The following is a 13,373-nucleotide window of genomic DNA, read 5'->3' on the forward strand; positions in this document are numbered from 1 at the left end:
TGGTTTTTCGAGGTAGGGTCTCACTCTGGCTCAGGCTGACCTGGAATTCACTATGTAGTCTCAGGGTGGCCTTGAACTCATGGTGATCCTCCTACCTCTGCCTCCCGAGTGCTGGGATTAAAGGCGTGCGCCACCACGCCCGGCCAATTTTAGACTCTTAAGAGCAATTTTATGAAGTTTTGATATCTCCATGTCCTCACCAACATTTGTTATTATCTTTCTTTTAAATTATATTTATTCTATGATTATAATTGGTAGTAATTAATTACATATTTCAAAAAAGCTAGTCCAGAGCATTTTGAATGTTTCCAATACAAATCATTATATGTTTGAAGAGACCAGTATGTTGGTAGAACTGAACTCAGCATTATATAGTATGTACTGTATTAAAACATCACACTTTATTTCACAAGTATATACACTTACTCTGTCAATTAAAATCTACATATATAAAAATTTCTAATGAGAAACTTTTCTGCTTCAGAATATGCAGAGTGGTTTGGAGGGTTGGTAGGGGAGCCTCACATTATGAGTGGGAGCTCCTCTACTTGCAGACCAACCCTCCAGAAACCTCCCAGTTTCTTCCTCCCATGGTGGAACTGGGTCTATAATGTCCTGTGGGGATGATTTCACCATGTTATAAATAGACTCCACTGAGGTGCTGCTGCCTCACTTTAGTTTTTTTTAAGATTTTATTTTAATTTATTTATGAGAGACAGAATGAAGGTGAGAGAGTGAGAGATAGCGTGTGAGTGGGTGCACCAGGGCATCTAGCCACTACAAACAAACTCCAGATGCATGCACCACCATGTGCATCTGGCTTATGTAGGACCTGGAGAATTGAAACAGGGTCCTTAGGCTTCACAGGCATGCACCTTAACCACTAATCCATCTCTACAGCCCCTCACTTTAGTTTTATACTGAGAATATTTCATATGAAATAGGCACACACATGCGTTTATTCTGTGTATCTTTTACTTTCTCTGCATCACCTTCATTTTCCTATATTCAAGCTTTTTAATATGTGATTGAATATTAGTCTAATCTCAATTCTCCCATATTGTTTGGTACGTTTGAAGCTCTGTAGAGCAAATTTGCAGAGTTTATCCTTGATTAGGCTGTACTCAAATTGTTTCTTTTTCTTCAGTCTTCTTTTGTTCATAAAGGCTTTTATTATTTTTATTTATTTATTTCCAAGCAGAGAGAGAGAGAGAGAGAGACTGACTGATAGAATGGGTGTGCTAGGGCCTCCAGACACTGCAAATGGACTCCAGATACATATCCCATTTTGTGAACCTGGCCTTATGTGGGTAATGGGGGAATAAAACTCAAGTCATTAGGCTCTGCAGGCAAGCACCTTAACTGGTGATCCATCTCTCCAGCACAAATCAATATACCTTTCAGAACAACTAATATATTTCTTCTCCTGCTATCCAGTTTTCAAAAGACTCCAAATATGATATGGTAAAATTTCAGAGCATAATATTCAGCAGTCATTTAGGTTAGATGGATGTTTTTTGAGGAAGGTAAGTGATGAGGCATGGAATGGGTCTGAGCACTGATGAAGGCCAATAGTTTGACAGAAGTCTAGGTAATTCTGTCTCAAAAGCAAAACAAAAAATAAATAAATAAATAAAGTGGTGGATGAAGACCTTTTCTCACAGAATTCCATGAAGAAGGACAGACCAAATGAAACTTCCCAATAGAGATGACTGGCTTAGGCTAGGCCCTCCAGCCATGAAGACATTGAAGAGAAAATGTAAGGAGAAACTATTTTGTGTTGTCTCAGACAGTTCCGAGAATATTTTTTATTTTTAAATTGGGGTGAATACAGAGAAAACCAGGAAGATAACCATAGTAGGTGTTGTGTGGTTCCTGGTTACCCTGGGGTCACTGCACATCAGGTTTTTGTTTTTTGTTTTTTGTTTTTATGAGGTAGGGTCTCACTCTAGCCCAGGCTGACCTGGAATTCACTATGGAGTCTCAGGGTGGCCTCGAACTCATGGCAATCCTCCCACCTCTGCCTCCAGAGTGCTGGGATTAAATGTGTGAGCCACCATGCCCGGCCACATCAGTTTTTCAGGGGTGTCCAGGAAACTGTGGAGTAGGGTCCTGAGTGGCCATGAATGCTCCAGGAAGAAACACCCAGGAGAATGTGCCAGAGGACAGCTCATTTATTTGTTAGGGGAATGTGCTCGTAAGTGTTGGTGTAGTGGTGGGAAAAGGTATGGGGCATGGGTCAAAGGGGGATTGGCTGTGTGAAGGGTGCTGGCTGATACCTCATTAACATATAGGGTTAGGGTGGGGGTATGGGTCATATGGCCACAGGAAAACCAAAATCTAAGTCTTATCAGTAAATCCAGGTGCCCTAGGAGGGAGAGGGGAGAGGGTGGCCTCACTCCTGCCAGTCTCAAGGTGAGATTACTGGGATCTAGGTCTACTGCACCTTCCTGTGGCCTGAAGCCCTTAGTCATGCCTAACAGCTCAGGCCTGCTTAAACCTCCAGTAGCACAGGCCCCTCAACTGTGCCTGACAGATGTTGCATGACAGTTTTTTTCCCCCCCAGGGAGACACAAATACACATCATTTCACCCCAAATAGGGCACAGACGACAGTACAAACTATAAATGCACCAAAAACAGTTTTAGTGAACCAATATGTTTATTAGGGTTTGCTGGGCACTGCCAGGCACAGGCTGGAGCCTTTAGGAGATAGGTCTAAGCTGCCAGGCATGGCTAAGGATCCTCAGGCAACAGGAGGCTGCTCCCTCTCCAAGCCTGGCACACCTGAACTTAGGCTTTGCCCATAGCCCTGTGACCTTTGACCAGTTGCCTAGGAAACTCCTTATCAGCCAGCAGCCTTCACACAGGCCATTCCTCTGTTACCCTCTTCCCATCACTATGTAAATCACCTGACTCTCCCTGTGTGCTGGAATGAACGTCCCTAGGCATTAGCTATCAACTTTTCTACCTACCAATCCTCTTAAGACCCTCTGCCTGCTCTTAACTGCTTATAAACCCATTTCCCTGACAAATAAAATGAGCTGTTTACTGAGACTGCTTCCTGAAAGTAGTTCTTTCCTCATGCTGACAGCTGCTCAAGACTCTGCTCTCCACAGTTGCCTGGACGCCTTCAGGGAACCACAGCCCTGTGGATCCAGGGACCCACAGGGATTACTTACAGGAACATGGGTAACTCAAAGACAGCTGCCTTACCAAAAAGCTCACCTCAGCATAGGTGATGACTCACAGAAGCTGCCTCTCTGGAGCTCAATGCAAGAAATGCAGGCAGCTCCACAAGTCAATCTCTTCCCAAGTATGTATATAACCTGAGGAAGGGGGACTTTCAAGTTTTTCTCAGATTTGTTGAACTCTTGAATCTCCTGGGGCTCTCTCCTTCCCCTAAAAGAGAATGTTTCAATTCAACTTCCTACTATACAACAGTAGGCAGGTGGCATCACAACATCCATGGACATGGTGGACCCCTGGAACTATGTATGTAGAAGGATATCACCTCATGAAGCACAACATGACTCTTGCCCTCAAGCAACTTTGAAAAGCACAATGCTATCTTACCTGGAGTTCTTTGTGGAAATAAATAGTAAGTAAAAGTGTCACACTACTGGAGAGCTGGCTTAGCAGTTAAGGCATTTGCCTGCAAAGCCTAACTACCCGAGTTTAATTCCCCAGTATCCACGTAAAGCCAATGCACAAAGAAGTGCATGTGTGTGGAGTTTGTTTATAGTGGTTGGAGGCCCTAGCACACCCATACTCTCTGTCTGTCTCTCTTCTCTTTTCTCTCTGGTTTCAAGTAAATAAAATATTTTATAAAGCATGTCAAAGGGCTAAAGGATTGGCTTAGCACTTAAGACATATGTCTACAAAACCAAAGGAACCAGGTTCTATTACCCAGGACCAAGTAGGCCAGATGACCAAGGTGGCACATGTTCCTGGAATTTATTTGCAGTGGTGGAGGCCCTGGTGTGCATATTCTGAATCTCTCTCTCTCTCTCTCTCTCTCTCTCTCTCTCTCTCTCTCTCTCTCTCTCTCTCCCTCCCTCCCTCCCACCCCCCCACAAAAATAAAAACATAAATAAGTGTGTGGGAAAAAAGGATGATAAGACAGAGAAGATATGATAAGGAAAAGCAGTGTATCCTGAGAGAGAAAGGGCCACACTGGGAAAACTAGACAAGCTTATAGATTCTATGTTTAGTTACCCAGGACTACAGTGAGGTTACTATTTTTATGGACTTAATTTCTTACATAATTTTGTCAGCTCCTAGCATATGGAGACAGGGGATGAAGGCTACAAAAACAATGCCATATTCTCTCAGTTCCTCAAGAAGACTAGAATTCTTCCAAAATGTTGGTATTGATAGTGGAGACATCAGGTTCTATAAACATTTGGCAACACCAACCAGTAGGAACCAAAAGTGAAACAAAGGCAAAGATTGCATCATTGATAACCTAAAAGATTTAATATTTGAACATAGGTTAAAAATATAAAAATTGAGCATGGAGTGGTGACACATGACTTTAATCCCAGAACTCAGGAGTCTGAGGTAGGAGGATTGCTGTGAGTTCAAGGATAGTCTAAGACTACATAGTGAATTCTAGGTCAGCCTCGCCTAGAGCAAGATTCTACCCTGAAAAAAAAAATCCGAGAAAAATAGATATCTATACTGATATAGGAGCTAGATATTTTCTTTGGCTAGGCAGAAAGATAGAGAGAGAAGCACTTGGTAGATGGCTATATTCTATTTCTGGAGTACTTCAAGATGGTGACCTAAGATGGAGGAGAAGCTAGCTCACTCCCTAGTTCTATTTCTCTGTAACTACTTCTCTGTGGATGGGTTTTCCTGGCAGTAGGCTTTCTGAGACTTAGGACGTGTTAGATACAACATGGACCAGCCAGTGCCTTCATGTTTGTTTAAGCTGACAACTCACAAAGTGGGTGAAAGGGCTTCCCTCATTCAATAACAACCTTGTTTCCACTGGAATAGTGGATTCTGGTTGCTAGATCCCCTCCTATAACATGGGGTCTATTTCCCACTGCCCCTTTACTTTGGCTTTAGAATAAGCTCTGCTTTTCTTCACTTTTAAACTCATTTTCTACCTTATAGTTCTTTTCCTGGAACAAAAGATAAACTTGATTTTGAGACAGCAACAATATCTTTCAAAATTTAAAAAAAATTATTTATTTATTTGAGAGTGACAGACACAGAGAGAAAGGCAGAGAGAGAGAGAGAGAGAGAGAGAGAGAGAGAGAGAGAGAGAGAGAGAATGGGCATGCCAGGGCCTCCAGCCACTGAAAACGAACTCCAGACGCATGCGCCCCTTGTGCATCTGGCTAACATGGGTCCTGGGGAATCAAGCCTCAAACTGGGGTCCTTAGGCTTCACAGGCAAGCGCTTAACCAATAAGCCATCTCTCCAGCCCTTCAAATTTTGATAGGTAAAACCTCCAAACACCAAGGATGCATTTCCCACCTTTATTCAGTGTCTCTGTCAGAAATTGGTGATGTTAAAGACATGTGTTGCCTTGAAACCTCCATCCTGAGAAGAAGGTATGAGAACTGTATGGGTGAAGGAGTAAATCCATTTGAGGGTACTGGGCCAGGACATACAGGGAAGCTGGGCTTAGATGCAGTCTGATGAACTGGCTCATGAGTTCAGAGAGAGTTGAGATCCTTTTCTGGTAAACTGGGGTCAATGAGAACCATAACAATGACCCTCCCCTATTATATTGACACCTGATAAGTGCATGCAAAGAACTGAGCTGGCACTGGGCCAAAACCTGGCTTTCTGCCACATGCAGCAGCAACTCAGCAAGACAACTTTTCTGACTACACTTGGGGATGGCTTTCAAAATAACCTCCAGGGTGGACCTGACAGACAAGTGCAAGGTCACCTCAGCCATAATCTGGGGTAGACTTCCCATGGGGTAGTGGCTTCCTTAGATTGCATCATATGCCTAAAGCCATCCTGATTTAAATCAAGATTAACTGAATCTGGAAGACACCTCTGGACTCTGAGCAGCAGGACTGAAACATCCTCTCAACCAGAATGGTGTGGTAAGGACATGAGGGAGCTTAGACCGGACTATACATTCTTCTAGGATCTGTGTATTCCCTCCCTGGACAGGAGTCATTTGTCCTACATTGGAGTCCATTACTTAGTGACCCCTGAGGAAAGTGTCCATAGTTTCAAAAAGCCCTATTGTACATTGCTATTTAAAATTAGGTTGTACCTTCTCTCTTCTTTCAGCAGATTCAGTTCCTGAGTCTGGGGTGCTTGAGGACCTTAAGGTCTCCTTCATCAAAAGGAATTATATATGAGTCTGTGAATACATTTTTCACTTTTTATTGAGGAGGGTCCTCAGTGGAATGGAATTATGGTAGAGGGAAAAAAAAAGGGTAATGAGCTGAGTATACAATCAAATTACAATATGGTCATGATTAAGGGTCTTCATGATTTTCTCCACATTCATGATCCAGAAACTGACATCAAAGCATACCTTCTCTCTGCCCCATCTCAACTTCCACAGACCCTTTGTTGAAGTAATTCTGTCTTCCCACCATCAAGCCCAATCATAAGGGATATGGTCTCTTCAACTCTCTATAATGTGGTCTTCTTTGCTTATGTTTGTGATTGGGACCTGAATGCATGGATCAGTTTCGTGAGAGACTTGATGCCCACTGGCCACACATCTTCACAGACTGAGATTGGCTCTTTCCTTTAACATGTGAACAAGAGAATAGAAAAGAAATAATGATTTTCTACTGGAACAGGTTACTCATTGCATGGAACTGATTTTTACTTGTGTTTAAAGATGATTTTTAGTTAAGAATGAAGCCTACCACTCTTTATGGAGAAAGTATTTTGTAACTCCATGTGACATGTACATTATGCCCAGCTGGCACGTGCTTGTGTAATCAGGGAACCCTGGCTGCTCCACATGGGCCTAGCTTCCCACTCTCAAGGCAGGTATATCCCAGACAGATACTAGACCATAACTATAAACTTGTACCTCCAACCCTAAGTCCAGTCAATGTTGTCCATGGACCCTGGAAATCAGTCAGCTGTGACTATGTTCATCCTACAGAGATTTGTGGATGATCCCTGGCTCAAAGCTGCTCTCTTCTGTGTTTTCTTCATTCTGCTTATGGTGGCTCTGGCTGGCAATGGCCTGATCATCATGATTGTCCACTGTAGCCCTAACCTCCACACACCCATGTACTTCTTTCTGGTCAACCTTGCCCTGCTGGATGTGGTCTGCACTATAACAGTCCTGCCCAAGGTTCTGCAGGACCTGGTGGCTGAAAACACTATCTCTTTTGGGGGATGCCTAACCCAGATGTTTGTCTTCTCATGGATCCTGGGTTCTGAACTGCTGCTCTTCTCAGCCATGGCTTATGACCGCTACCTGGCCATCTGTCAGCCATTGCACTATGGTACCCTCATGAGTGGCAGGACCTGTGTGATCCTAGCAACCTTTGTGTGGTCTATAGGGGCCCTCAATTCCTTGATTCTCACCTGTCTGGTGCTGCCGCTGTCCTTCTGTGGCCCCAATGTCATCACACACTTCTTTTGTGAGATCCCATCAGTGCTACTGCTATCCTGTAGCCCTACATTCATCAATGATATTATGACAGTCATTGCAGACATGTTTCTGACTGGCCTGAATTTTCTACTGACCATGACGTCCTACAGCTTTATCATCGCCAATATCCTGCGCATCCACTCAGCTGAGGGCAAGCAGCGTGCTTTCTCCACCTGCTCTGCCCACTTGGTGGTGGTCACTGTGTACTACTCAACTGTGCTCTACACCTACATCCGACCAGCCCTGGGATCTTCTGGACTCCTAGACAAGGTCATTGCTGTCTTGTACACCACTGTGACACCATCTCTTAACCCCCTCATATATACCCTGAGAAACAAAGAATTCCAAGCATCCTTTAAGAAATTGACATTTTCCTCTCCATGAGTCTGACATAGCAGAATTTATAGAACAGCTTGAGAGGGACTGGGGTACTCTGAGGTCCTTCTTTTATGTATTTTCTGACTTAGGGGACAAGGGCTATGAAATCCTCACAGGCTAGCACTCCAAATCTATGTGTAGGGAATATCATACTCTGTACAGGATAATAATGAATGCTTAGGCTTTGCAGGCAAGCACCTTAACTGCTGAGCTATCTCTCTAGCCCTGTAGGTTGTTTCTTATAATGTACCATCTTTAAATGCCTCAAAACCCTCCATCAATAGCCACCACTGCATTTTCATAGGTATGGAAGTTTCAATAAATGGCCCTCAATATGTTCAGTGTTTTATTAGCTTGTAGATTGGATCTACAGACACCTGGCTGGAGGCAGTGTCACTGGGCGGATCTAAAGGTATGGTGGTGGAGTTGAAATTTCAATCTAAAGATATGCAAAGTGTGCCTAACTGGAACTCTTGAAGTGTACTGTGCTATGCGGCTTTTAGCTTTCCCTCTCCCTCTCCCTCTCCCTCTCCCTTTCCCTCCCTCTCTCTCTCTCTCTCTTCCTGCCCGCCCCTCCCAGTCCTGTAAGAGCAGGAAAGCTTCTTCTGCCATTATGGAACTTCCTCTGGATCTGTAAGCTTCAAGAAATATGCCTTCTATCATAACTGTGCTTGGTCTGGAAATTCATCACAGAGAACCTGAAGCTGTCTGTCATAACTGGATTGTGAAAACCTGTAACCTGCCCACACCACCCCTGGAACTTTGCTGAAATGGTTTCAGTTTTTCTATTCCTTTTCAGTTTTCCTATTCCTTTTTCACAGTTGGTTGTTTTATTTTTCTGGTGGTAGGTTCATCCTTTAAGCTAAAGGAAGGAAATCCTCACTGAGGAGTTGGATTAGAAAGCCAAAATAAGAGCCTCTAATGTTTATTATGCCTGCTCTGAGGCCAAATCCAGAAAGGTCAAACTAGAGTGGGATGCTGGCAAAGTAGTCTCTTCCTAAACGACAGACCATTTTAGGGGATTACTAACATACAACTCTGACATTGGTCTCAGGATTTCTCCCTGCTTGATATATTGTATGTGACTTGACCATCTCTAGAGGGCTTTTTATTCAATTGTGCATGTTTTGTGTAATGTTAATATGATATTAGGGCATGTCTCACCATAACAGAAACTCACAAATAAAGATCTTATGAGGTTTCATCATATGTGAGAGCAATATACTTGGGAGCATTTCGAGCACTGTGTTATTTATGAGATTATCAGTTCTGTATATAACATTGTAGTGGTGCCATTATTATAGAAGAAATACCCCAAACACATGACTAAAACATGAGGCAAACTGCATGGAAGAAAACAGCAGGAAAAGCAGTCATGTCAATATGTGCCAAAGCTGATGGTTGATCTTTATTGACTGGATTTAGAATTATCTAGGACATTGCTGAGAGACTCCTCTGGTATACAGTGGTATACAGGTGAGGTATATTCATAGTGAATTCATGAGAGAAGGGACCCATCCTGTATGTGGGCAATACCATGCAGTACACTAGAGATTAGAGAGCATGGAATAAGGGGGAAGGATAAAGGAGAATGCCAAATAACAACAGTAGATCTTTTCTTCTGTTCCTGGCTGCAACAAGGCAAAGAAGCTTCTCCTCCATATGATCCCTCACAGTAGGCCAAAGAAAGTAAGTAAGGTTTTCCATATTAAGAAAGGCTGTGAAAATAGGACATGGATTTCTTTGAAGAACAGGGCTTGACCATGTTCTAAGGGAGGGAACACTGGGAACAGACCATTTGTTGCCCACTAATATGTGTTCTATGATAGTGAGACACATATATAGACAGTGGCCTTTCCTAATAGAACATTAATCTATTAACAGGGACAGTGACAGATAAGCAAGTACTTGGCTGGGAGATGCCAGAGAGGAGTCCACTTGAGAAGTCAATTTGTCTCTCCAAATGAAGAAGACCACATATCAAGACACGAGGTGGTGTTTCTGTGGATCAGACATTTATTGGGTATACACACATACACATATCCCAGTCAAAACAACAAACCCACCAGAGTCAAAACCACCAGTCCAATCCCTACATATGAGGGTGAATTTCTGAAATGGCCATAGCAGTCTCAGCTCTATGATTCTGCATTCAGGAAGGTATGGGAGGAGCCCATTTTATCAGAACAGCCTGCACATTGACATCTAATGTTGGAAAGAGGGCACAAGCCTACCCAGAGCATGTTTGACTTCCTTATTTCTCAGTGTGTAGATGAGGGGGTTCAGGGTGGGGCTCAGAACTGAGTACAACACGGCAGACACTTTGCTTCTCTCTGGGCTGTAATTGGCAGCTGGGCTGATGTAAGCACAGAATACAGATGAGTAGTACACAGAGACTACAATGAGGTGAGACGAGCAAGTAGAGAAGGCCTTTCGCTTCCCCTCAGGAGAGCGCATGCGCAGAATGCTGGCAATGATGCAGCCATACGACATCAGAGTGAAAAGGAAGTTTATGCCTCCATAGAAGACATCAGCTATGAGAGTCATGATGCTGTTCACACGTGTGGGGCTGCAGGAGAGCAGCAGGAGTGGAGGAATCTCACAGAAGAAGTGGTTGATGACCTTTGGGCCACAGAATGACAGCTGTGTCATAAGACCAGTGTTGATAGAAGAATTCAGGGCACAGATAGTCCATACACCCATGGCTAGGGCACCACACAGGCGTGGGCTCATCCTGTAGCTATAGTGAAGGGGAAAGCAGATGGCCACATAACGATCATAGGCCATAACAGTGAACAACAAAAGCTCAGAAGATAAAGACCAGATGAGGAAGAAGAGTTGAGCCATGCATCCCTGGAAGGAGATGTAGTTTTCCTTAGAGACTAAGCCAACCAGCACCTTGGGCATCACAGAAGAGGTGCAAATGATGTCCATTGTGGCCAGGTTGCACAGGAAGAAGTACATGGGACTCTGGAGCCCAGTGTTAGAACTGACCAAAGCAATGATCACAGTATTGCCTATGAGTGCCACAGCATACAGGGACAGGAAGCAACCAAGCAGGAGTAGTTGGAACTTGGGGTGTCCTGAGAATCCCTGAAGCATGAACTCTGTAACTATTGTTTTGTTTGGATTCAACATCAGGATGTCATACCCCTATCTGCAGATTCCTAAGATAAGATCACAGGTCACTCACTTCAAATCCCACTTTTCACTTATGGCTATGTTAACAGGTTTCCTGCTTTCTATAAGGGAATAATCACCAAATTGGCCTAGCATGTCCTAGTGTCTGAAACATGTATGTAATTGGTGTGTATGTGTGTGTGTTCATAAACCAATGCTGAATAAATATAGTCCCTTGATAATTTCCATGAGGATAGAGATGGTTTTCTATTTCTACTCTGTTCTATAGTATGGTCACCAAGCATAGATGCTCACGAAGCATCTGAAGTATGGATTGCAACACTGAAGAACTAAAACTGAATTTTTTATTATTTTTAGTGCATTTACAGTATATTTGCTTCATAAGGTTTTTGCTTATTTTGTCAGTCTTATAAGGGAAATTATTAAACATAAACAGAAAAGTTATTTTAATATTAATATAAAATAAAAACTAAGAAGTACAGGAAAGAAAGGAGAAAGGAACAACAATTAAATGCAAAATAAAAACATTCTGATGTGGGCTGGAGAGATGGCTTAGTGGTTAAGGTGCTTGTCTGCAAAGGTAAAGGACCCAGGTTGAATTCCTCAGGACCCAGGTAAGCCAGATGTACAAGGCGGTGCATACATCTGGAGTTTGTTTGCAGGGCTAGAGACGCTGGTGTGCCCATTCTCTCTCTCTCTCTCTTTCTCTCTCTCACTCCTTCTTTCTGTCTCTTTTTCCTTCAAAAAAAATAAATGAAATTTTAAAAAAAGTTTAAGAACACTCTGATGTGATTGCATTTACCAGTGTCAAAATTGTGAATGAATAAGTGACAGTAACAAGTTAACAATTTTTGTGTCAGGGATGTCACTTCATGGTGATCCACATATTACAATATATTGAATAAAATTGAACAGGAAGCAGTAAAATGGAAATAGGGAGGAACCAGGGTAAGGTAATGTCCCAAACACATGATCCCAGGAAATTTATATGCATCATAACAGAGATGAATGAAATAAAAATTATGAGTGAAAATCTATAAAAGTAAGATTTAGGCTTGGAGAGATGACTTACTGGTTAACATGCTTGCCTGCAAAGCTAAATGACCCAGGTTCAATTCCCCAAGACCCACCTAAGGCAGATGCACAAGGTGATGCATACATCTGTGGTTTCTTTGCAGTGGCTGGAGACCCTGGTGCAGCTATTCTCTCTGTATCTATCTATCTGACACTTTCTCTCTCTCAAACAAATAAGTAAATATTTAAAAATCAAAAAATTTTGAGAAAACAGAGTTCTATGTTTGAAAGTTAAACAAAATTGATAAACCTTTAGCCAATAAAATTAGGAAAAAGAATGTTCATAAGTAAGATTGGAAAGGCATGTAGTAGTACAAAGATAGAAAGGATCATGAGAAAGCAGATTATAAGCAATTGTACACTAATAAATTGGATAACATAAAAAGTTCACTAATTCTTAGGAACATGCTAAAAATCAAGATTGAATCATGAGAAACAGAAATATGAACTGGACAAAATTAAGTACACAGACTAAATTAGTAATAAAAGTCTACTAACAAACTGATTCTGAGGCTCTGATAAATTAACAATTTCATTCTCCAAAATATTAATAGCTAAGACAATCCTCTACAAATTTTTCTGAAAACTAAGAACTTTATGGGGCCCATATTGCCCTGATGCATAAGCCAGACTATAATAATATATGAAAATAAAAGTATAGGTCAAAATTTTATGTGACCATGCATACAAATATCATTAAAAACACTGACAAACAAATTTAGCTATATATCTAAACGATCATCGATTATGACAAGGAGTACCTATCCTAGGATGCAAGGATAGTTCACCATCCATCCATCAAATACTGGAGAGACCCAAGATGCATTAAAATGACAAAAGAAGGACTATTGCTTAGCACTAGATGAGTCATCTCTGCCACACTCAGCAGGGCACAGAAAACACTGCAAAGGATATTGAAGGTTGAATATGAGTGTTGCTTTCACTGCTAGGCAAAGAAGCTTCTCTATGGACATGGTGTAGACACTGAGAAGACTCAAAACTCATCAAAGGTAAAAATAACAAGCTGTTAAGAGCTCAACACTAAACAAAATTTCTATCAAGTCCAACAGGTGAGGCAGTATATAGGGAACCGGGCCTCCAAAGTAAAAGCAAAAAATGTAATGCCCTTAAGCCTACCCTTGCAGCAAGGATTTCCCTGCCTGTATCTGTTTGTCCTT

General features: G+C 42.2%; 2 protein-coding genes across 2 annotated transcripts; one reads left to right on the forward strand and one right to left on the reverse strand.

The window, feature by feature from the left end:
• The first annotated feature begins 7,059 nt into the window (after nt 1–7,059).
• Nucleotides 7,060–7,986, forward strand: LOC101593573 (olfactory receptor 13G1-like). Its single transcript, XM_004669633.1, has one exon. The coding sequence runs from the start codon at nt 7,060–7,062 to the stop codon at nt 7,984–7,986; it is 927 nt and encodes a 308-aa protein (XP_004669690.1).
• Nucleotides 7,987–10,185: 2,199 nt separating this feature from the next.
• On the reverse strand, nt 10,186–11,118 carry LOC101601679 (olfactory receptor 13A1-like). The gene has a single exon (XM_004669658.1). It carries the CDS (start codon nt 11,116–11,118, stop codon nt 10,186–10,188), a length of 933 nt encoding a protein of 310 aa, XP_004669715.1.
• Nucleotides 11,119–13,373: the final 2,255 nt, after the last annotated feature.

Source organism: Jaculus jaculus, chromosome 1 (assembly GCF_020740685.1).
Source record: "Jaculus jaculus isolate mJacJac1 chromosome 1, mJacJac1.mat.Y.cur, whole genome shotgun sequence".
In the NCBI taxonomy this organism is placed as follows: domain Eukaryota; kingdom Metazoa; phylum Chordata; class Mammalia; order Rodentia; family Dipodidae; genus Jaculus; species Jaculus jaculus.

What these genes read in the sequence shown, in the direction of transcription:
- LOC101601679 (XM_004669658.1), bottom strand. Translation starts at nt 11,118, where the DNA reads ATGTTGAATCCAAACAAAACAATAGTTACAGAGTTCATGCTTCAGGGA.
- LOC101593573 (XM_004669633.1), top strand. Translation starts at nt 7,060, where the DNA reads ATGGACCCTGGAAATCAGTCAGCTGTGACTATGTTCATCCTACAGAGA.